Source organism: Dunckerocampus dactyliophorus, chromosome 4, assembly GCF_027744805.1.
Source record: "Dunckerocampus dactyliophorus isolate RoL2022-P2 chromosome 4, RoL_Ddac_1.1, whole genome shotgun sequence".
Classification (NCBI taxonomy): Eukaryota; Metazoa; Chordata; class Actinopteri; order Syngnathiformes; family Syngnathidae; genus Dunckerocampus; species Dunckerocampus dactyliophorus.
The window spans coordinates 1,219,034-1,239,696 of record NC_072822.1 but is presented as its reverse complement, the minus strand read 5'-3'; the positions used below and the strand labels follow the sequence as shown (position 1 = coordinate 1,239,696).

Genomic DNA, 20,663 nt, shown 5'->3' with positions numbered 1-20,663 from the left:
ACCACTTTAATCAATAAAATACACTTACTTCATCACAGGCGAATGTATTTTATCAAGACAACACAAAATATTACAACTTCATGGGTTTTAGTGCTAAAGTCGCACATCATCATTCTGAAAAGAAACACTGTATTAGTTTTACGTGGCGGTCATTCCCCGGCCGTACAGCAGAGGGCGCGCTTGTGCCCTTTAAAAACATTTTAGCCTTCCTTTCGGATATGAGGAGGTAGCAAAGACAAAACGCAGCGTAGCATCTCTTTCAAAAACACAATGGCCAAAATATTTCATGATTTCATATTTTTAATATTTATTTAAAAAAATAAAGACATACCGTACACTGTGTCATTTTAAGAAATATCTTTAGAGATACAGTATATCCATTTATACAGTGCATATCTCCTAGTTCCATTATACAGAATTATTGAAAAGCTGAATATTTTTAAAAAGGAAGTTACAGTACATCATTTATGATTGAAATATTCAAATATCATTTCAAAGAAGTGAAGAGAGAAGAAGCAGTAATGCTGCGTTGCGTGCTAGGTTGCGGGGTGGACAAGCCAATAGGAGAAGTGGTGCTGCAGATCGACGTGATGCTCGCCAAGGAGCGGAAGGTCAACGTGAGAGGTGAGCTCGGACGCAAGACGCCGTCCTGGCAGAAGAGCCTGGTAAAAATGTCCCGTCCCGTCCTCCAGTCATCGCCGTCAACGACATGAAGTGGCAGACGTCGGGAATGTTCCGGCCGTTCGTGGAGGTTTCCATGGTGGGACCCTTCCTGGCGGACAAGAAGCGCAAGTTCACCACCAAGTCCAAAAACAACAGCTGGAGCGCCAAGTTCAACGAGACCTTCCACTTGTGAGTTTCTACACTTCACAGTCTGTTCCAGGGTCAAACCGGGAAGGTCACGGGTGTCCAAAGAGCGGGTCGGGGCTGTGTGTTGTCTTTTATTTTTAATTGGCTCGTTGCACTTTCTAAAAATATCATTTAACAAAAAAAAAAAAAAAAAGCAGCAAAAATGGAAAATTCTGTCATTTTACAAGAATAAAGTCAAAATATGAAGAGAAAAATCAAACAGGAAAAAGTTCACATTTTATGAGAGTAAACTAATATTATTATGAGGAAAAATATAATAAAAATGTCATTTTAGTAGCATAAAGTTGGAATATTACAATAAAAAGGGTTGTTGCTTTTAAAGTTGTAATATTACAAGGCACTAACAAAGCAACAACTTTAGGTACATTGAAACAGCTGGAAAAAAAACAGCTAAAACTACAAAAATAAAGTAAAAAAAAAAAAAAAAAGTCACATTCGGTCGAGAAAAAAGTTGCAATTTTCCGAGAATAAACTTGTAATATTGTGAGGAAAAATAATGTCATTTTAGAAGAATCAAGTTGAAATATTATAAGTTATATTACAGTATATTATAAGTTGTAATGTAATAATATTATAAGTTATATTACAGTATATTATAAGTTGTAATGTAATAATATTATAAGTTATATTACAGTATATTATAAGTTGTAATGTAATAATATAAGTTATATTACAGTATATTATAAGTTGTAATGTAATAATATTATAAGTTATATTACAGTATATTATAAGTTGTAATGTAATAATATAAGTTATATTACAGTATATTATAAGTTGTAATGTAATAATATTATAAGTTATATTACAGTATATTATAAGTTGTAATGTAATAATATAAGTTATATTACAGTATATTATAAGTTGTAATGTAATAATATAAGTTATATTACAGTATATTATAAGTTGTAATGTAATAAGACAAACAAAGCATTGGGGGGGAAGTCTATATATATTAAGTTTAAGTTTATATTAAGTTTATTTTAGGTTAAAATGGGAATAAAGACATAATGTTACCAGAAGAAAATAGAAGAGAGTAGAAATATTTGGAAATTAAATAAAAAAAACAAATGGGAAAAAAACAGCTGTGATTTTACAAGAATAAAATCAAGACAATTGCAAAATTAGAAGAATAAAGTGTTGGGAATATGAGGAAAAATTATGTCATTTTAGCAGCACACAGCTGAGAGTCCTTTTTTAAAGCTGTCATGTGATGAGAAACAAAACTATGTTGGAGAACAAGTTGGAATATTGTGGGAATAAAGTCGTAATATTCCGAGAACTTCATTTACAATAAGAAAGTTGAAATATTTGCAAAACCTTTTTAAAAGCAGTGGTCATTTTACGAGAATAAAGTGTTACTACCATGAGGAAGAAGTGTCATTTTCGGAGCACAGAGTTGAAATATTCGATGAAAGTGATGTTATTTTTTAAAGTCATAATATAAGAAACAAAAGAAAAAAAGTTGTCATTTTTGGAAGCGAAATCATCAATCATCAAGTGCCAATATAGTGGGAAAGCAGATTTGGGAGGATTATGTAAGAGGAAAGATGAAAAGTGGGTCAAAAAAAGGGCAAAGAGTGAGTTTGCAATGCTGCCCTCGTTAGGACCCCCCTGGTTTAGGTTGACTCTCAGTTAGCAACTAGCATAGCTAGCTTAGACACTTTTGATCCTGTCCCCCCCCCAGCGTCCTGGGCAAGGAGTCTCCCGACTGCTACGAGCTGCAGGCGGCGGTGAAGGACTACTGCTTCGGGCGGGCGGACCGCGTAGTGGGCGTGGCCGTGCTGCAGCTGCGCGATGTGGCCGACCGCAAGAGCTGCGTGTGCTGGTGTCCCCTGGGGCCGCGCGTGGACACGGACGAGACGGGCACCACCGTCATGCGCATCCTGTCCCAGCGGCCCGCCGACGAGGTCGCCAAGGAGTTCGTCAAGACCAAGTCTGAAACCAGGCCCGCCGAGGAGGGAAGATGAGCCAAACGTCGGGATGGGATCAAAGTCCTTCCATGTGAGGACGCCTGGAGACACGTCCATTATGACGTGTAAAAATGCCTTGGGGGGGTCTCTGCTCCCTTATTTTAACCAACCTCCTAACCAGCAGGGGGCAGCATTACCAGACAGTAATATCATCACATGATCCAGTTGTCCAAGCCGTAACGCGACCTTGTTAGGCCCGAAAGCGCAATCCTTTATTCTTCTCCGGATTTCCAGGTCCTTCACATGCATGACACCTTCAACCTTGAATGAGTCGCTAAGCAACACCCACCCCCCCACACTGGAACCAGCCTCACAAGGGCAGACTCCTGCGTCACGACGACGATCCACAAGTCATTTCCTTCATGAACACACGCGGCCGCTCACGTCCCGCCTCCCGTACGGCCATTTTCTATTAATGATTGGACGGCACTTTTAGCATCGCTGCATCTTCTCCATGACGGCCTTTAAACCAACAAGGACGCCCGCAACGAGGACACGGACCCGCGTTTCTACCAACCTTCTTCACTTTGTGTCCTTCAGAGGGGTGCTTGATGCGCGTCCACGCCGTCTACACTACGCCTCTCAAGCACGGGCGTCCCAAGGGGGGCCATTTGTGGTTCACAGCACATATCATTTAGGGAAAAAATGGAAAAATCGGTCATTTTACAAGTACAAAGTCAAAAATATTAACAGGAAAATTAGGAGCGTGAAGTTGACACATATGTTTTTTAATGATGTTTTCTTTAAAAAAAAATCGTAATTTTATGAGAAACAAATTAATTTTTGGAAAATGAGGTTGGGGGGGAAAAAGTTGTAATATTATGGGAATAAAGTCATAAAATTAAGAAGAAAATTTACAAGAAGAAAGTTGAAATAGTTGGAAAATAAAATGTACAAACTGCTGTAATTTCATGAGAAGGCAAAAGAGAAAAAAGTAGCATTCTAACAAGAATAAAGCGGTAATATTAGGAGGAAACATGAGGACATGTTAGCAGCATAGACTTGGAATATTCAAGAACAAAATGTATATTTTAAAAGTCAACCCACTACCACCATTTCTACTACGTTCCACTCTTCTGCTAGCATACTCTGTGTGTATGCTAGCGGCCCCGCCTCCACCCATCGACACAAAGAGCCTGTTTGACTGACAAAAGGGCTCACTCTGTTCATGCTGTTCTATGGAACAAACGCGTCAAGGTGCTGAAAGTGATGCACAGAGTGAACCCGCTTCCCGCCTGTTTGGACACACATGCACACTATTGGGTTTGATTTCAGTTATTGTGTGATGAATTAGTTTATTAGCGTCCCGAGCCGCGTCAGGTTTCCATCTCACGAGATCTTGTGCCACCCCCGAGAACAAGCTTGGACACCCCTGCTTTAGAGCAAGCGCAGCGCTCCCATTGGATGCCGCAGCGTGCTCGTCGGCAGCCGTCCCATGACCTGCTTTCTGCCTTTTTTATTTCTATTTTTTGGTTCAACTGTGGCGACTGTTTACTTGTTCAGGAGGGAAGCTGCCAAAATGCTGAGAAACGACAAGAAAAACAGGTGTCATTTAACAGTCTTTGTGTTAAAAAGCAAGTCAGTGCTGAAAAGGAACCCACGGTAGTTTAGTTAGTTGGTTGGTTGGATGTATTATTCATCTTGTGAGTTTACAATGTGCCAAGACACGCAAGAGTCGCTTATTGCCAAAACGTTCAACTGAAAGCATCTTCTTGGTGAGAACTGCAGACAGAAATGCAGACTCTGTAGAAAGTGTAACTTTGTACAAACAACATCAAAAAGTCCAATGATAAGCCTAAAAGCAGAGCATGTAACTAAAAGTGTACAAAAGTGGAAATGTATGCTTTCATGTATGTCACGTGACTAATGTCTGTAAAGTACGTATCATTCATCTTGAATATAAGTGTGGAACAATATTTTGTACATAAAATATTTATGAAGGAAGGCAGTGTGGGTGGTCTTGTATTCTTTTAGTAAAGTTATCATTTTTACTTGAGTATTTATATATTTTATTATATTAGAATCTAATCATTTGATATAAAGCCGGGTACTTTGTATTTTTGAGGGTAAAAACATAGTTTATGTCCAGGAAAAGCATGTAATTTGTGTATGATACGTAACATTTGACATGATTTAAATTATTTTTTTAAGTAGCTTGTGTTGAAGACGAAACCGGAAGTACATGCTGGAGCATTCTTGCTTAAAGATAAATCCTAACACAACAATTAGCTTGACGAAATGGTTGTAAGGGTTACGTATCACTCAAGAGTGTAAAAATTGTGTAAAAGACTCAAGTTACCGAATTAGCGTCCGGCACGAGGCAGGCGTCACTTCCACTCAAGATAATCGCCCCAATGTAGCTTCCGGTGTGGGCCGGAAGTGCCCTTCGCTTGTTTACAATCTATCGGCTAGTTGCGTTAGCTTCAGCAGCTCGTTCCCAACAATGGTCGCCACCAATTAAAACGCCTAAACGCCCCATTACCTCACCCACTTAAGGCCGCTGGACCATGGCCGAGGTTCGTCGCTGCCTGTCCCCACTCGTCCTTCTGCTGTGGCCGGCGGGGCTTCTGATGGCCGCAGCGGCGGCTGAGCAGGTCGCGGTGGTGGAGGTGTACCCGGTGGAGCAGCGGCTCGGCGGCACTCTGCTTCGCGGTGAGGTGGTGGCCGCCAGCGCCGAGGGCAGGAACGAGGAACCGCACCACCTGGAAGGAGAACTGGTCCTGGTATAGGTAGCACGGAATTTTAACATTGACGCCGTTAGTGTTGTTACATCATTGCCGTTGCCTGCAGATTCAGGGGGAGGAGCCTGGGATGAGCGCAGGTGAGGGTGATGGCGTCACCAAGGAGGCGGAGCTTTGGATCGGCGTGTTGCCAGTGGATGACAGTCAAGTGTCCACTGGGAAGCAGGAGTCCTTCACTGAGACGGTGGTCAGCAGAGTAAGCAAAGAACATTTCACCATTTTGACTACAGTACCTACCGTGGATTTTGAGCCCCGACTTCTGCTCTGATTGGTCACCGTAAATGTAAAGTATTGGATTTGTAATTTGTGCAGATGAAGCGAGCTTTGGTCCTTGGAGCGTCTGCTCTCATCATCCTGGCTCTCAACCAAAACACAGTCAGAGAGGTAATTAAAGTGTCACGTACACGACGTACAAACAATGTTGAAACGCAGTCATTTTGTAATTATGTGTTAATCATTCTGGTCACATGGTAAAAAACAATTCCAAACGTACGTCAATGCGTCACTTCCCACGTGACACCTTTCTAGTCTCCAATTGGTCAACAGTGAGCGCCAGAACGTAAACAAGAATGTCGAAGTCGGCAATGAAACGGTGTTAACACATGGCGCAAAAATAGTGGCTTAACATATAAACAGATATACGTCACAGATAGTAATCTACAATACATCAGGAAATAGCCGAAATGTGCTGCTTTAACCGCTGACATGCTAAACATGAGACGCTTTCCCAAGATAAGCTAACGGCTAGCCGACCTCTTCTTCGTCTGCCTGGGTGACGCATTACTGCCTCTCGCTGGTTGGTCCCGGTACTACATCTAGTGCACAAATGGTCACGTGCCTGGGTCTTTCACATTTGAAATCTGTTGACCAACTGCAATTACTTGTGACTTTCCTGTCATACAAATCCAACGCAGACTTGTGTTTTGTGTGTCGTACAGATGGATCTGTCTCAGGCTCTGTGCAAGCCTGTCATCGTGATCCAGACGTCTGAAAATGTCACCAGGCTCATTAGTGCTCTGCTCAGGTACTAAACTAGCCAGGGTGCGGATCGATCCAAATAGCGATATTAATGATACCGCTGTGATGAGCTCGATATTTTTCTGTATTTTCACAAATATCTGGGTGGTTTTTGTTGTGTTGTTGAAATATATTTATATAAACGTTTATATGTTTCTTTTATTAAGATTTAAGTGTAGTTTGTGCACACCTGGAGGTAAGGACTCCCAACAAATTAGAATTTGACCAAGTGTACCTGTTGATTTGACCCAATCAAATATGATATTACTACTACCACCACATCACTACTATCAGGAGAACCAGAGTATAGAGGGGAGGGAGCCACCAGGCGTGGCCCAGCAAGATGCGCCGTATTCGGGCACACACTCCGAGCAGCCGGTGTAACGCCACGGAGGTCTCTGGCAAACCTTTTCCACTTTCTAAATGATGCAGTGCTGGTGTTTCAGGTGGCTGATCAGATTTTTGTGTGCTGTAGTATCGCCCACCTCTATATTTACTGGCCACTTCATAAAAAAGGTACACCGTGTCCATTCTTGAGCATACTAAAATGGACACAAAAAAAAAAGACATTTGACTCACGTCATTCACAATTTGAATGATGTTTTTCAGGGGTCTCCAGGTCACTGCCAAGATAACCTTCACCACTGTCCTGCACGACAACTTGGTGAGTGTTGCCATTAGCAACCCTCGGAGTGATCATGTGACCGGCTGTGTGTGTGTGTGTGTGTGTGTGTGTGTGCGTGCGCGCGCGCACGCGTGTGCGCACTGGGGACAGGGCGCCACGCTCACACTGTGGTCCAGCTGCGGCCGCTCCAGAGGGGGTCGCTATGGCGAGTGGCAGGGCGTCATCTGCACGGGGGAGACCAACTCACAGGTGCAGGTACGAGTGTGGCGTGGGCGCGGGCTCATCTTTGCTCCGGCAGCGCGGTGCAGATGTCACTTTTGTCTTTAGAAGTACCTGCAGCAGCTTTGGGACACTGTCCTGCTGGTGGCGCTCATCCTCAGCACGGGCGTCATCGTTCAGGCCCGCTGGCAGTACCAGGACCGGCAGCTAAACGACAACTCCGAGGTAGAACTTTGGCCTCTTTGGTGTCTGCGTCTTTCTGCGCAACGCCGCCCAAAACCGCATGGTCTCCTTCAGTTGCTTCCTAAACAGGACATCCTGAAGACAATGCTGTCCCTGAAGACCAAAACGTACCGTCGGCCCAAACGCTGGTGCGAGACAGACACCTGCGCCGTGTGTCTGGAGGCATTCAACAACAACCAGGTCAGCTGACACTCTTCCGAGCTCTTGCGAGCGATTGACGCGTGTCCGTGTGTGTGTATGTGTGTGTGTGCGCGCGCAGTGTCTCCGTGTGTTGCCGTGCCGACACGAGTACCATCGGGACTGCGTGGACCCGTGGCTGCTGCTGCATCACACCTGCCCGCTGTGCAAGCGCAGCATCCTCGCTGAGATGGTCATGTGACCACCAGGCCAGCCACTTCAGTCGTCTTCCATCCACAGAGACAGCTAGCGGTCGCCACGGAGACCTTTGTCTGGGGCTGGCTAACACTCCACAACACTGTTTGTTTGCTTTAAGACACCCATGCTGGATGTGGGAGCAACCAGACTGGCGAGGGCATTTTTTGCCCTCTGTAACCATGACAACCTCAGCAGGATGTTTAGGTCCAAATGATGTCACGTTAGTGTTATTAAGTATTTATTGGAAGCGTCGACACGTGCTGTCGGGACAAAAGACACGCAACGCTTCGTGCTCATTGAGCAGACTGGATGACGTCACATGCACGCTCCTGTGCACATGCAATAAGCTCCCATGTGGCGCCAGTGTCCTGAAGACGTCATGACTGAGCTGATTTGTTCCAAATAATAAACATCTTGTGAAGCGTGGCCACACGCCCTCGTTGCAGTCCCTCACCATCCTCAGGAGGGGATCATACCTTTGTTCCTCTTGCGGTCAGCCATGTTGCGGCGGCTGTGGTTGGCGCCGCGGCCTTTGTTGGCCTCCTTCTTGCGCCTGTCCAGGAATGTCTCCAGAGTCTGTCCTTGGCCTTTGGGGCGTCCCACCACCTGACTGGCTCGCTCTGGGTGGATGCTGGAGGGACAGGAAGAGGACGAGTCACCTTTAAAAAGGTTTGCAATTGGCTCGAGATTGCTTTTTTTTTTTTTAAAAATCATTATTGGCTTGAAAGAACACATGGACAAGAAAAATGTAGATATTTTTCACAGTTGAAATTGTGCTTGGGCCCGAAATAAGATGACTGGCGTTCATGGCGTTCTCGGGCACGTGCTCAAGGGCGCCGCAGAGAGGAAAGATGATGTCCAAAGTGGCGCATACTGAAAATATAATTTAACAAAAAAAAAAAAAAATTATGAGAAAAAAGTTGTAATTATAAGAAGTTTTAATTTTTGGAAAATTAGGTTTGGGAAAAAGTTATATCATGGGAATTAAAGTCATAATACAAAAAGACCGTTTATGAATATTTAAAAAGAAAGTTGAAATATTTGGAAACAAAACAAAAAAAAAAAAAAAAAAGGGATAATTCGAAAAATTACAAGAAAAAAGTATAAGAAAATGTAATTTTACATTTTTTTAGAATAGCGTAACATTGAGGAACGACATCATTTTAGTAACAAAGTTGAAATATTAAAGGAAAAAAATGACACTTAAAGTTGTAATATTATGACAAAGAAAGGTATAATTTTTGGAAAATTAGTTTTCGGAAAAAGTCGTGTGACAAGAACAAAGTGAAAATATGGAAATAGTCATAATATTACAAGAAGAAAGTGGAAAAAACAGCTGCAATTTTTCAAGAATAAAGGCAAAATATTACGAGAAAAATGTCGTCATTTTACAAGAATAAACTGGTAATGAGGAAAATTTGGCATTTTAGTATCATAGCATTGAAATGTTAAAAAAAATGTTATAAAATTATGAGAAACCAAAAGTTATATTATCGGAGTAAAGTCCTAATACAGCGTTCCCTCGCTCTATTGAGGTTCACCTTACGCAGATTCTTTTTCGGGCTTAATTTTTTTTTATTACAGCATACGAATGCCGTTACAGCCCGTTTTGTGTCCTGATTGGCTGGAGATCATTGTCAATCAATCAATCTCCCTCATGCCATCCTGCAATGTCTCCTGTGTCGTTGCTAGCTTGCTTGCAAATGTTCAGTTCATCTGCAGCAATGTGTTTTAACAAGGATACAAAAGCACTACAGTAGAGCGGAACAGCGCCAGGACGAAAAGGCACGGCCAAGAGTGAAACATGTGAGTGACTTCATTTCTTGTGTCATCATTAAAATTCAAACAAAGGTTTGAACTTTTGAGAGTGTTTAAAGAAGAGAGAAATGTGAGGAAATGTTATTGCCTGTGAGAAAAGTGTATAAAGTGTACGCTGAAGGCTTTTACAGCCTGAAAACAATTGTAAAAAATGAAGTTGCTAACTTCATGGATTTCACTTATTGCAGGCTATTTTGGGAACCTATCCCCCGTGATAAACGAGGGAACACTATTAAAGAAAATTTGCTATTTGCGAAGAAAGTGGCAATATTTGGGAAAAAGACAAAATGGCTAAAATGGGGGTAAAAAAGAGCAAAGACGGAAGTTAAGTCTACCACTGATATGCTAAGAATATATAAGAAGAGATATTAGATATTATATGTTTTTTCATCTACATGACAAAGCTGAGAAGCATTGAAATATACTGTAACGTCTTATCTACAAAATATCAAAGTGGCAAAGTTGCATCCTTTCATTTTTCACTTTGTGGCCCTCACTGGAAAACGTTTGGACACCCCTGGTCTATATATTCAATAATGTTACTAGCTAAACATGGCCAAATCACTATCATTAGCAGACAAATAAGGCTGGTGCGTGTGGCTCGCATGCTGGGAGCAGGAAGAGGGCGAGATGCTTTTACCCTTGTGGGAAGTTAAAAGCCCTCTGCGCAACTAAATAATCTCTGCTGCCCTCTAGTGGCCATAAATGTGAAGGGGTTTACCCTTTCCTGTGCTGCATGGCGGCACGTCTGGCCTCGGCTCGCTCCCTCAGCACCGCCGGGTCCTGAACAAACTGGTCTCTGTTCATGTTGCTCTGGAGGAGCAAAAAAATAAATACAATTTTAAAAATGTTTAAGTATATTTCTAGCAAGTTTGTCACGTGAGCCATTCCAACCTGCAGGCTGTTGTCGTCTTCCTCCTCCTCGCCATCGTCCCCGCCGCCCTCAGCTCTGGTCACTCGTTGCAGGACTCGTGGGAGTGTGAAGGGCCTGCAGGGAAACGCCGGCGCATCAGTCGGGGGCAGACGTGGCGTTACCTGCCGGCCATCTTGGCTGTACCTCCTGCTGAGCAGGCTGTCTCCGTCCAGGTCGTTAGCTCCCACTTGGTTCATGTCATACGTGTCATCGTACTCGTCGTCATAATCGTCCAGGCTGTAGTCGCCCGCTGCCGCCACCTCTCCCGGCTGCACGACCACCTCTTCCACGACGGTCTGGTAGGCGTGGTAACGAGCTCGCTGCTCCGTCACGTGCTGCTTGTCGTCGACAAGCTCGTGGGCGTCTCCTTCTTTCCTGCGGGAGCGTCCGACGCTAAAGGTCGCCTTTTAAGGAACGGCGTCACAGAAACGAGCGCTCGCTCACCTCCTGCCCTTCTGGACGCGGGACATGTCCACCCAATCCCTGCGGAAGACGTCAAACTCGTCGTCGTCAAACACGTTGGACCTGCTGCTCAGGACGCAGGGGAGTTGCTCTTTCACCGGCCTGACAGCACAAAATACATAACACAGTGTTTCCCTTACATTCATTGATTTGTGGCGGCCCACCATCGCTCATAAACACATTATAACACGACTGTTCCAAGTCCGTACCCTAGATGGCATCGTAACTCTGAAAACGTCACTTTTTCCTGGTCTTATTGGACGCTTTGAGACTAACATGAAAGAACGTACTGCTCTTCTCAACGAGCAGCGGGTTCTGCTGTGCCCCCACCCCACCTAAATGCGGAACCGTCTTGCTTGTGACATGACCAATAATGCAAATAAGATGAACACCCACCCCACCCCTGCCACAAATAGATTGCAAACAGAAGACCCGAGGGCGTGAAGAACACCTGGGCATGGCTCGGTCCAGTTTGTCCAGGCCGGGCGCCAGTCTGTCCTCCAGGATGTTGTTGATGACCAGCTCAGAGTTGTAGTCGTACTCCCGCAGACACGCCAGCAGGAAGCCTTCGCCCAGCTCGGGCAGCAGGTCTCTGATACACGACAGCAGCGACTCCAGCTCCCCCTCGCTCACAGCACAAAACGATCCCTGGAAACAGAACAAAAAAAACAAACAAACAAACAAACAAAAAACAACACACGCAGCCAATCACTGATAGTCTTCGGAGCGGTCATGTGACTAAACGGTGAAAAACTCACGTTACTTCCTTTAGGCGAGACGTCCAACATGGCCTCTGCACCACTTGGGCTCTCTCTTCCACCTTCCACTTCCCGCACACAGGATGAAGCCCCGCCCACTGCTCCCTGATTGGCGGGCTGCGACGAGGAAGCGGTTGGCTGCAGTTTGTGCCGGCACGCGCTCTGGACGCCCTGCAGCAAGTAGGACGTCCTGGTCTCGTCTCTGAGGCGAATGCGGGGGTTAAGGCCGCTTTAACGTAGCACTCGGACTCGACACGAGGTGGAACCAAGCAAGGATACAAGACAGGAAGTGCTTGCTGGAGGAGGCTGACGTCGTCCGCGATGGGAAAGAGCTTGTCGTAGTCAGACAGGAACCTGCCGGGACAAAATGAAATATGACATTATTACTACCACATCACTGCTATCAGGAGATGCAGGGTATGGAGGGGGAGGAGCCACCTGCTGTGGTCCAACAAGGTGCACTGTATTCGGACATGTGCTCCGAGCAGCCGGTATGACCCCACGGACTTTTCAAACGCCGTGGCACTGGATGTTCCAGGTGGCCGATAAGGTTTGTGTGCTCGATGTCACCCCCCCCCCCCCCCCCCCCCGGAGCACTTGATTTGTTCACCCTCATGGTACGGTTAATCTTGCCTCATTGGAGCGTTTTTTTTTTTTAACAAATCGCTTATCTGAGCTATTTTTAATGTTATTGGACTGATCGGTATGACGTCATAATTCCCTCATATCGGCCCCATAACTGAGTCTGATAATTATAGTTTTATTTGGATTCTTGTCTTTCATGTGATTTTGGAGCAACAGCAGTACAGTAATCCCTCCTTTATGGCGGTTAAAAGTCAACTTCCATGACGTAGGATTCAATAAAGTAATTGAATACTTTTGGAGTTATGGCATAGAAAGCTTGTTTACCATCACCTAAATACACTAACATTTGTTAGAGACCTCAAGACATGAAATAACACCCCTATAGTCACCTTTACCCAATATAGTCGATCTAATCACAGAAAATAAGTTATATTAGACATAAATAAGATAACACACTCACATGTTAGCAGTTCCTTGTTTTTTTCTGGACAGTGTACTTACCTGCGGCTTTACCCTCGTATTATATAAGCCAAGTGAGAGGTAAATAAAACTACACAGTAACTAGGGAACCTTAGTGAGGGGTCTAGTGCCTGTCTCACCGAAAACCGACACCTAGTAGCCAATGTAGAATACTACAGTCACAATTATAATGCTTCTTATGCCTTGTATTTTACTTCATTTAGTGAGATCATTTAGTCATTTTTAATGCTTGCTTAAATATGCATTTTCTTTTACGAATAATAGGCCATATTCAACCAGGAAACTGAGCATTTATTAATTCATACATTTTTGCAAAAACGCAATATAGCGAGGGAGCGATATCTGAAGCATGATATTGCAAAGGAGTGCAGTATTGTATGTGTGGCTCTGAGCTGTGATTCAGGAGCTGAGCTATAGGAGGCACTGGTGTTCGCCTGCTAGGGAGCACCAGTCCAAGAGAGAAGAAGAGTTGGCTGTGGAGCACACTTTGTTGTAAGGTATACAGTGCTGTTTTGTACACACTAACAAAAGGCTGATTTGGGCACATTCCATATACAGTATTATGTAACAATAGTGATGATGATTAAACTCCATTAATCCTCAGGAAGAATAGTAACACAGTAAACCAGGACTTGATGAGTTGTTCCAACATATATGTCCAAATATATTTGCTGCACATTGTCTATCAAACTATTAAGACGTGTAAACCACAACATTCCTTTTAGTTTTCATTAGTTTCAGCCTTTCACCTTTTCTCTGACAGGAAGGAAGTGAAGTGTTGAAGCAGCTCCTCTGCAAATGTTGCTGTGTTTTCTGCCCTATAAAAACAAGACATACTGTAAGATAAGACAAGGCACTGTTTATTGTCATATGCACAGGAAGGAACCAATTCTTCCTTTCCACAATGAATCCCAGTATCACACAACAAGTATCATAATCCCTCATTCCTGTTCCAGTTCATTGGTTCCAGACTTGACCAGAAGTTCATTTCCGCAAAGTAGGATCCCTTATTTATAAATAGAATATTCTGGTAATAAGAGCATAGAAAACCTTCTAAATACAGGTTTTAACATGATTAGAGCCCTCTAGACATGAAATAACACCCCTGTAGTCACCTTGACTCTTCTATTACCCAATATAGTTGACACAAGAGAAAATAAGACATAAAAAACTTGTTTACAACCTTCTAAATCTGCTTTTTAACATTACTCGAGCCCTCTAGACATGAAATAACATCCCTATAGTCGCCTTTACACTCCAGATTTTAACATTAGAGTCTTCTAGACATGGAATAACCCCCCTATAGTCTCCTTTACACTCCTATTACCCAGTACGGTAGACATAATTAGAGAAAATAAGACAAAAAACTTGTTTACAACCTTCTAAATACGGGTTTTAACTTTATTATAGCTCTTTAGGAATGAAATAGCATCCCCATAGTCATCTTTAAATGGTCTTTTGCGCTGGGAGAGCTCCTTGTTCTTTTTTGACTTCCTGCGTTGGCTATTGTGTCATTAATGTAACATTACTGACACCTAGTGACCAGTGTAGAATACTACATATCACAACTTATTTGAATGGGTCTTCTGAATGCCCTATATTTGTATTTTACTTCATTTAGCCATTTTTAAGCTTGAAAATGCTTCATTTAGGAAAAAATATATATAAAATGTGCTTAAAGATGCATATTTTTTTAAATAGGCTGTATTCAACCACAAAACAGCATGATGTATGAATGAATCTATTTTTGAAAAGAGTATAGCTGCAAAATTCTAAGCGCAAGTAGCCAAGGATTACTGTAACATAAAAATGTATGTGTGTGTGTGTGTGTGTGTGTGTGTGTGTGTGTGAGTGTGTGGTGGGCTCACCCCTCCAGGATGGGCTGCAGGCAGGTGTGATGCAGCAGCAGGTGAGCCGTCTCCAGCATCTTTCGGCAGGAGTGAGACAGCCTCCTCCACACGTCCTCCTGGAGACTGTGAGGACATTTAATTCCGATTCATTCATTCATTCATTGATTCATTGGCTCTGAAGAGGCCAATCAGGTGTCACTTCTCCGCTCGCTCACTCGCTCACCATTTATCCTCAAAGTTCCTCTTCTTCATGGCCTTCTCCAGGTCAGGCACGACAGTCTCGTAAAAAGAGGTCAGTCTGCAGCGGGAGGAAAAGTGACTGATTAAGTTGAGGGTGGGGGCTTCAGAGAGCTCACGCTGACGCCAGTCTACCTGCAGAGGAAGCTGCGAGATTGGAAGGTGGCGCAGGCGGCGGGGAAGACGCTCAGAAAGGCGTGCAAGGTGCTGCTGGAGTCACACAGGTAAAGAACAATGTCCACAAAGTCCTGCGGGGGCAAAAGATGTGTAATAAATACTAGAATATTGGAAAACAAGTCCACATTTCATTTGTTACACAGTTGACATGCTTGTTTGAGAAATTCTTATTTTTATATTATATTTGCATATACTGTATGTATTTTAATTGTATTTATTTCACTACTTTTCAAATAGTTATGTTTTTTATTATTGTATTTATTATTGTGATAAATATTTTGTATGTTTTTAACTTATTTAAATATACAGTAGACGCCCCTACAACGTAAATAATCCGTTCCAAGAACGTTTATGTTATAGGGTTTTTATGTTATACGAAGCATAAAATACATGTAAATAGCCTAATCCGTTCCAAGATCTTCCCAAACTCACACCTTTGGCCCTTCAAAATATTCAAAGTCCACCAAATATGGTGGGAAAATGTAAGAAAACGTTAGCATAAACATAGTACAGTTACATTCCAATATAAAATTAGGTAATAAATAAGATTACTATAAATGAATAAAACTGAAAAACAAAAACAATCAACTAGTTTAAGGGCGACTACGATGAGGAAGGGAGAAGCCTGTCTCTCACACAAACTCACATACGTGCTGTATAAGTCAGCCAATGAGATGAGAGCATAGGCGGTGCCCCGATAATCAGCCAATGAGAGCGTGAAGCGTCAGAAGGCGTCACCAAGTGTACTCTGTTGTTGCGCGAGCTATTCAAATCGGATTTCTGAACTTGCACCGACTTGACGCTTAACGTTTTATGGAATTTCTTCTGTAATACGAAGCAAAAACTTTACATAAATTCTTTACATTCAGTGGAATTTACGTAAAAGGAGGTTTACGTTATGCGAGGTACTACTGTACTTATATTGTATTAACTAATATTTATATATATATATATATATATATATATATATATATATATATATATATATATATATATATATATTTAAACATTAAAAAGTCAATCTTCCTTGCTAAATGTATTTGTTGTCAATTTGTTGACAGAAAGTTATTTTTGTTGTCAAATCCAATTTTAAATTATTTTTTAAATTAATAATTAATAAATAATGAGTATAATTATTATGTATTACTAACAGGATTATTATTATTATTATATTATTATTATTATTATTATTATTATTATAACGACAATTATCCAATAGTATAGCCTGGCGCCTTGACATTTTTAAATGTAAGTTGGTTGGTAAAACAATACAAAGAGAATAATGATAATTAAATGTTACGGCTCTAAATTTTAAAAGACATATTTAGAAGATAGTAAACAGGTTTCTTTGTCTTATTTTCTCTTATTATGTCTACTATATTGGGTAATAGGAGTGTAAAGGTGACTATAGGGGTGTTATTTCATGTCTAGAGGGCTCTAATCATGTTAAAAAGCTTGTTGGTAAAACAATGCAAAGTGAAAAGGATAATCAAATGAGTGATAATATCGTGAGGTGATGATACATGAATATGCTGTCAGAGTTAGAAGTGGCCCCTGAGGGTAACCATAACTGCAATATGGCCAAGGTGAAAACCAGTTTGACGCCCCTGTGTTAAAGCATGTGAATGAATTCTCAGAAATTGCTGAGCCACGATGAAGGGAGTAGGATCAAACATGTTGAATTGCGTGAGTGTCAGCGTGTGATGGACGTGAGTGTAGGAAACAACGACGTGAGCAAGCGCCTGGCATGTGACATCATTCTGACCTGCTGACTCATGCTGACCACAGTTGGCTGCATGTTCGCGACGAGCTTCATGGGCGCAGCGGCGGCAGCGCCATCGCACTGCAGGCCGCACTTCTCCGTGATGGTGTCAAACACCTGATGGGTGACAAAGCACGTGACCGTTTGTTGACTTCCTGCTGCAATCCACAACGTTTGTGTGCTTTGCTCTTCTGAATCTCACCTCCAAGACGGTCTGTACGGTCTCGTCCAAGTCTGTGTAGTAAGACGGCTGCTGCGTGAAGATGTTCTCTGCAAAAGGGAGGCCCCTAAGCAAGTTACAACACGAGCAAGAACATAGAAAACACTAGATGACGTCATCAGACGCCCACCTATCATCTTGTGCAGCAGCGGACTGTTGCCCTTCCCAAAGAGCACGCACAGATCCATCACTTTGGGAATGTCAAAGAGGAAGTTCTCGTAGATGATTTCTCCAAACACAGCAGGCGTGATGAAGTTCTCCTGCAGGAAGAGAAGCCCAAAGATGTTTGCAGTCAGCAATGCTGCCCTATGCTGGCCATCAGTGGGAGGGCAGATTGGCAGATATTGATGCCCACCTTTGACTCCTTGTGAGTGGCCATCCTGAGGAAGGTCAAGAAGACGGCCCTGTGGACCGAGCGTTGCATTTCAGCCACCGCCGGGGACGAGGGCGGGGCGGCCAGGTCCAGGCCGCGAGGAGCGTGATGAAGGTACGAGTCTAAACATTTCTGCAGGGACTCATCAAACACCACCTGGTGGACCAGCAGGACCACCACGCAAAGACCAATGACACAAAAAAAATCCATACCCAGTTGTGCAGATAAACGTCACGTATATGCCGACACATGAATGTGAGAACCGTGTGCGGTGTTTGGTTCCAACAGTGGTGTCCAAAGCGTGGCACGAGGCCCAGTCACGGCCCGTATTACAACATTACAGTCCAGGGCAGGCCAGAACTTCAAGGCTTCACTCAATCAGGTCTTTTCAACATATATGAATTAATAATTCATGCCCTTTTGTGCTTAACTATGGCCTATTAGTCCAAAAATATGCATAGTTAAACAAATTGTGCTAATGTTTGGCCTAAATGAAACATTTTCAAGCATAAAAATGACTAAATGAACTAAAATACAAATATAAGGCATTCAGAAGACCCATTCAATGATGTTGTGATGATATGTAGTATTCTACTCTGGTCACTAGGTGGCAGTAATGTTACACTGGTGAGACAATGGCCACCGCAGAAAGTACCGTACAGAACCCGGAAGTACAGACGGAACTCTCCCAATGCTAACATATGTGTGTGTCTATATTATGTCTTATTTTCTATTATTATGTCTACTATATTGGGTAATAGGAGTGTAAAGGTGACTACATGGGTGGTACCTCATGTCTAGAGGGCTCTAATAATGTTAAAAACTTAACTTAGAAGGTCGTAAACAGGTCGTCTGTCTTATTTTCTCTTATGTCTACTATATTGGGTAATAGGAGTGTAAAGGTGACTACATGGGTGGTACCTCATGTCTAGAGGGCTCTAATAATGTTAAAAACTTAACTTAGAAGGTCGTAAACAGGTCGTCTGTCTTATTTTCTCTTATGTCTACTATATTGGGAAATAGGAGTGTAAAGGTGACTATGGGGTGTTATTTCAGGCCTAGAGGACTCTAGTGTTTAAAAAAAACATTTAGAAGGTTGTAAACAGGGTTTCTATGTCGTATATGTCTTATGTCTGCTATACTGGGTAATAGGAGTGTAAAGATGACTAATAGGGGTGTTATTTTATTTATAGAGAGCTCTAGCAATGTAAAAAAAAACATTTTAAATGTCATGAAGAGGTTTTCTATGTCTACTATATTGGGTAATAGAAGTGTGAAGGTGACTATGGGGTGTTATTTCATGTCCAGAGGGCTCTAGTGTTTAAAAAAACATTTAGAAGGTCGTAAACAGGGTTTCTATGTCTTATTTTCTTTTATTATGTCTACTATATTGGGTAATAGAAGTGTAAAGGAGACTAGAGGGGTGTTATTTCATGTCTAGAAAGCTCTAGCAATCTTAAAAAGCGTTTTTAGAAGGTCATAAACAGGTTTTCTATGCTCCAACGACCAAAACATTCCATTTATAAATAAGGAATCCTACTTGGCAAAAATCCAGTAATCACGGCTGGGTCTGGAACCAATTAACAGCAATAAAAGCGGGATCAGGGTACGATTATTATCAACGTTTCCCTTTGAGTGTCACAAAGGCAAACAACTATGGCCTATTACTAGACAAGCAAAAAAAGGCGCCCTAAGCACATCAAGGGTGGCTCACCTGACACCAAAATTTGTCATGCGGCAGAGCGAGCAGCCACTCCAGGTCCTCCAAGATGAACTTGCCGTGTTCCAAGAACTCCTCCACCTCAGCAGGAGAGCCGCCGTCCAACAACGGCTTGTAAGGCACAAAGAGTCGCTCCTGCTTCCTGTCGGGGTGCTAACGAGGAAGAGAAGGTGTCAATGGAGGTGCCTGCGAAAGGCAGGAGGAACTTCCTGGGGGATCTGCTGACTCACCAAAGCAGCCAGGGAGCGCTCCTTTCCCAGCACGTCACATTCCGTCACCTGCTGCTCATCCAGGGGTACCCGAGCGCAGGCCATGGCTCCTACCCCTCAAACGTCTCCGACCAATCACAGCAAAAAGATGTACACTTCAACTTACAAAACTCTTCACTCGAAGTGAATTGGAACTTGGACTTTGCTTGTGAACACAACACAAAAAAATACATATGGACTTATTTTAATTCTGGTTAAACTTAAACAATGAAATAATAAAGTACTTGGGCTGCTGACGTCATGGAAATATTAAATTAGGTACGTTGCTGTGGAGGTGTTGCATTCAGGGACCTAAAACTACTAAGTGTGTTTAGTGAGCTACTTTACCATCAGTAGAGATACAAACATTCGTTACGACAGCCAGGTAATTAGTAAATGCGATAACGACAAATTTGTAAAAAAAAAAAAAAAAAAAAAAAAAAAGACTAAGCTGAGCTAACGGGTGAAAAGGCCATTGCTGACAGCGCGTCAATCATACCCGGCAGCTAGCGTTAGCATAGCGTGGCGTGGCTAGGCTAACCCACCGCAAAGTTCACTTTTATGTCACACTTTAAATGAGATAACAAATCCACCCACCTGCTATGTTCAGTGTCCGCTCCTCCGTGAAGCCACGATGGTGAAAATGTCAGCACTTTTTACTCTTCCGCTGTTTTTCTAAATTATGTCCGACGTCTCTGGCTGGGAAAATAGCACGCATGCGCAGTAATAGCAGCTTTGTCACCGACCGAGACACAACACGGTTTCTCTTGTCTGTTTACCGCCTCCTAGCGGGCTCCAGGGAGACTACTTCTTGCACGTATTGAAACCATGTATTGTTGGCGTGATCATAAAATCATTACCGCCCGCCGTCATAGCAGAGGCGTGGCAAGACATGATGCGCATGCGCAAAAATGTAACGTAATTATTGAAATTAATTAGCTACCGCTGTTAAGGCAGCTTAAAGACGTAAAGACGTAATAGTAGGAAAAATAATGTCATT

At 42.8% G+C, this 20,663-nt stretch overlaps 3 protein-coding genes across 19 annotated transcripts in view; 2 read left to right on the top strand and 1 right to left on the bottom strand.

Annotated features, from left to right (window-relative positions):
• The window catches only part of LOC129179402 (uncharacterized), a 107,847-nt gene extending 102,812 nt beyond the window's left edge, over window positions 1–5,035 (top strand). The window contains exons 39-41 of the mRNA XM_054772605.1: window positions 541–624; window positions 693–852; window positions 2,555–5,035. Coding sequence (XP_054628580.1) covers window positions 541–624; window positions 693–852; window positions 2,555–2,837 — 527 coding nt within the window. The 3' untranslated portion in view covers window positions 2,838–5,035. The remainder of the gene's footprint in view (window positions 1–540; window positions 625–692; window positions 853–2,554) is intronic.
• On the bottom strand, window positions 45–20,391 carry ascc2 (activating signal cointegrator 1 complex subunit 2). 9 transcript variants are annotated; one of them, XM_054774632.1, is made up of 21 exons: window positions 20,261–20,388; window positions 19,646–19,749; window positions 19,410–19,568; window positions 17,678–17,851; window positions 17,453–17,582; window positions 17,305–17,372; window positions 17,106–17,219; window positions 15,299–15,411; window positions 15,150–15,224; window positions 14,945–15,049; window positions 13,826–13,894; window positions 12,291–12,365; window positions 12,012–12,213; window positions 11,705–11,901; window positions 11,236–11,355; window positions 10,936–11,166; window positions 10,773–10,866; window positions 10,600–10,691; window positions 5,819–8,691; window positions 3,358–5,757; window positions 45–772 (listed from the first exon to the last, which is right to left on the bottom strand). In XM_054774632.1, the coding sequence occupies exons 2-19, from the start codon at window positions 19,727–19,729 to the stop codon at window positions 8,520–8,522; spliced, it is 2,274 nt and encodes a 757-aa protein (XP_054630607.1). In that variant the 5' UTR covers window positions 19,730–19,749; window positions 20,261–20,388; the 3' UTR covers window positions 45–772; window positions 3,358–5,757; window positions 5,819–8,519. The 9 variants fall into 9 exon arrangements, with proteins under 9 accessions (XP_054630607.1, XP_054630608.1, XP_054630611.1 ...); XM_054774633.1 differs by having other exon boundaries at window positions 51–772; window positions 5,328–5,757; XM_054774636.1 differs by having other exon boundaries at window positions 51–772; window positions 5,332–5,757.
• Window positions 5,205–8,486, top strand: rnf215 (ring finger protein 215). 9 transcript variants are annotated; one of them, XM_054774647.1, is made up of 9 exons: window positions 5,209–5,563; window positions 5,631–5,777; window positions 5,894–5,965; window positions 6,520–6,605; window positions 7,208–7,262; window positions 7,374–7,478; window positions 7,551–7,667; window positions 7,740–7,865; window positions 7,945–8,486. In XM_054774647.1, exons 1-9 carry the CDS (start codon window positions 5,348–5,350, stop codon window positions 8,062–8,064), a joined length of 1,044 nt encoding a protein of 347 aa, XP_054630622.1. In that variant the 5' UTR covers window positions 5,209–5,347; the 3' UTR covers window positions 8,065–8,486. The 9 variants fall into 9 exon arrangements, with proteins under 9 accessions (XP_054630624.1, XP_054630619.1, XP_054630626.1 ...); XM_054774651.1 differs by lacking the exon at window positions 6,520–6,605 and having other exon boundaries at window positions 5,207–5,563; window positions 7,755–7,865; XM_054774646.1 differs by having other exon boundaries at window positions 7,551–7,865.
• Window positions 20,392–20,663: the final 272 nt, after the last annotated feature.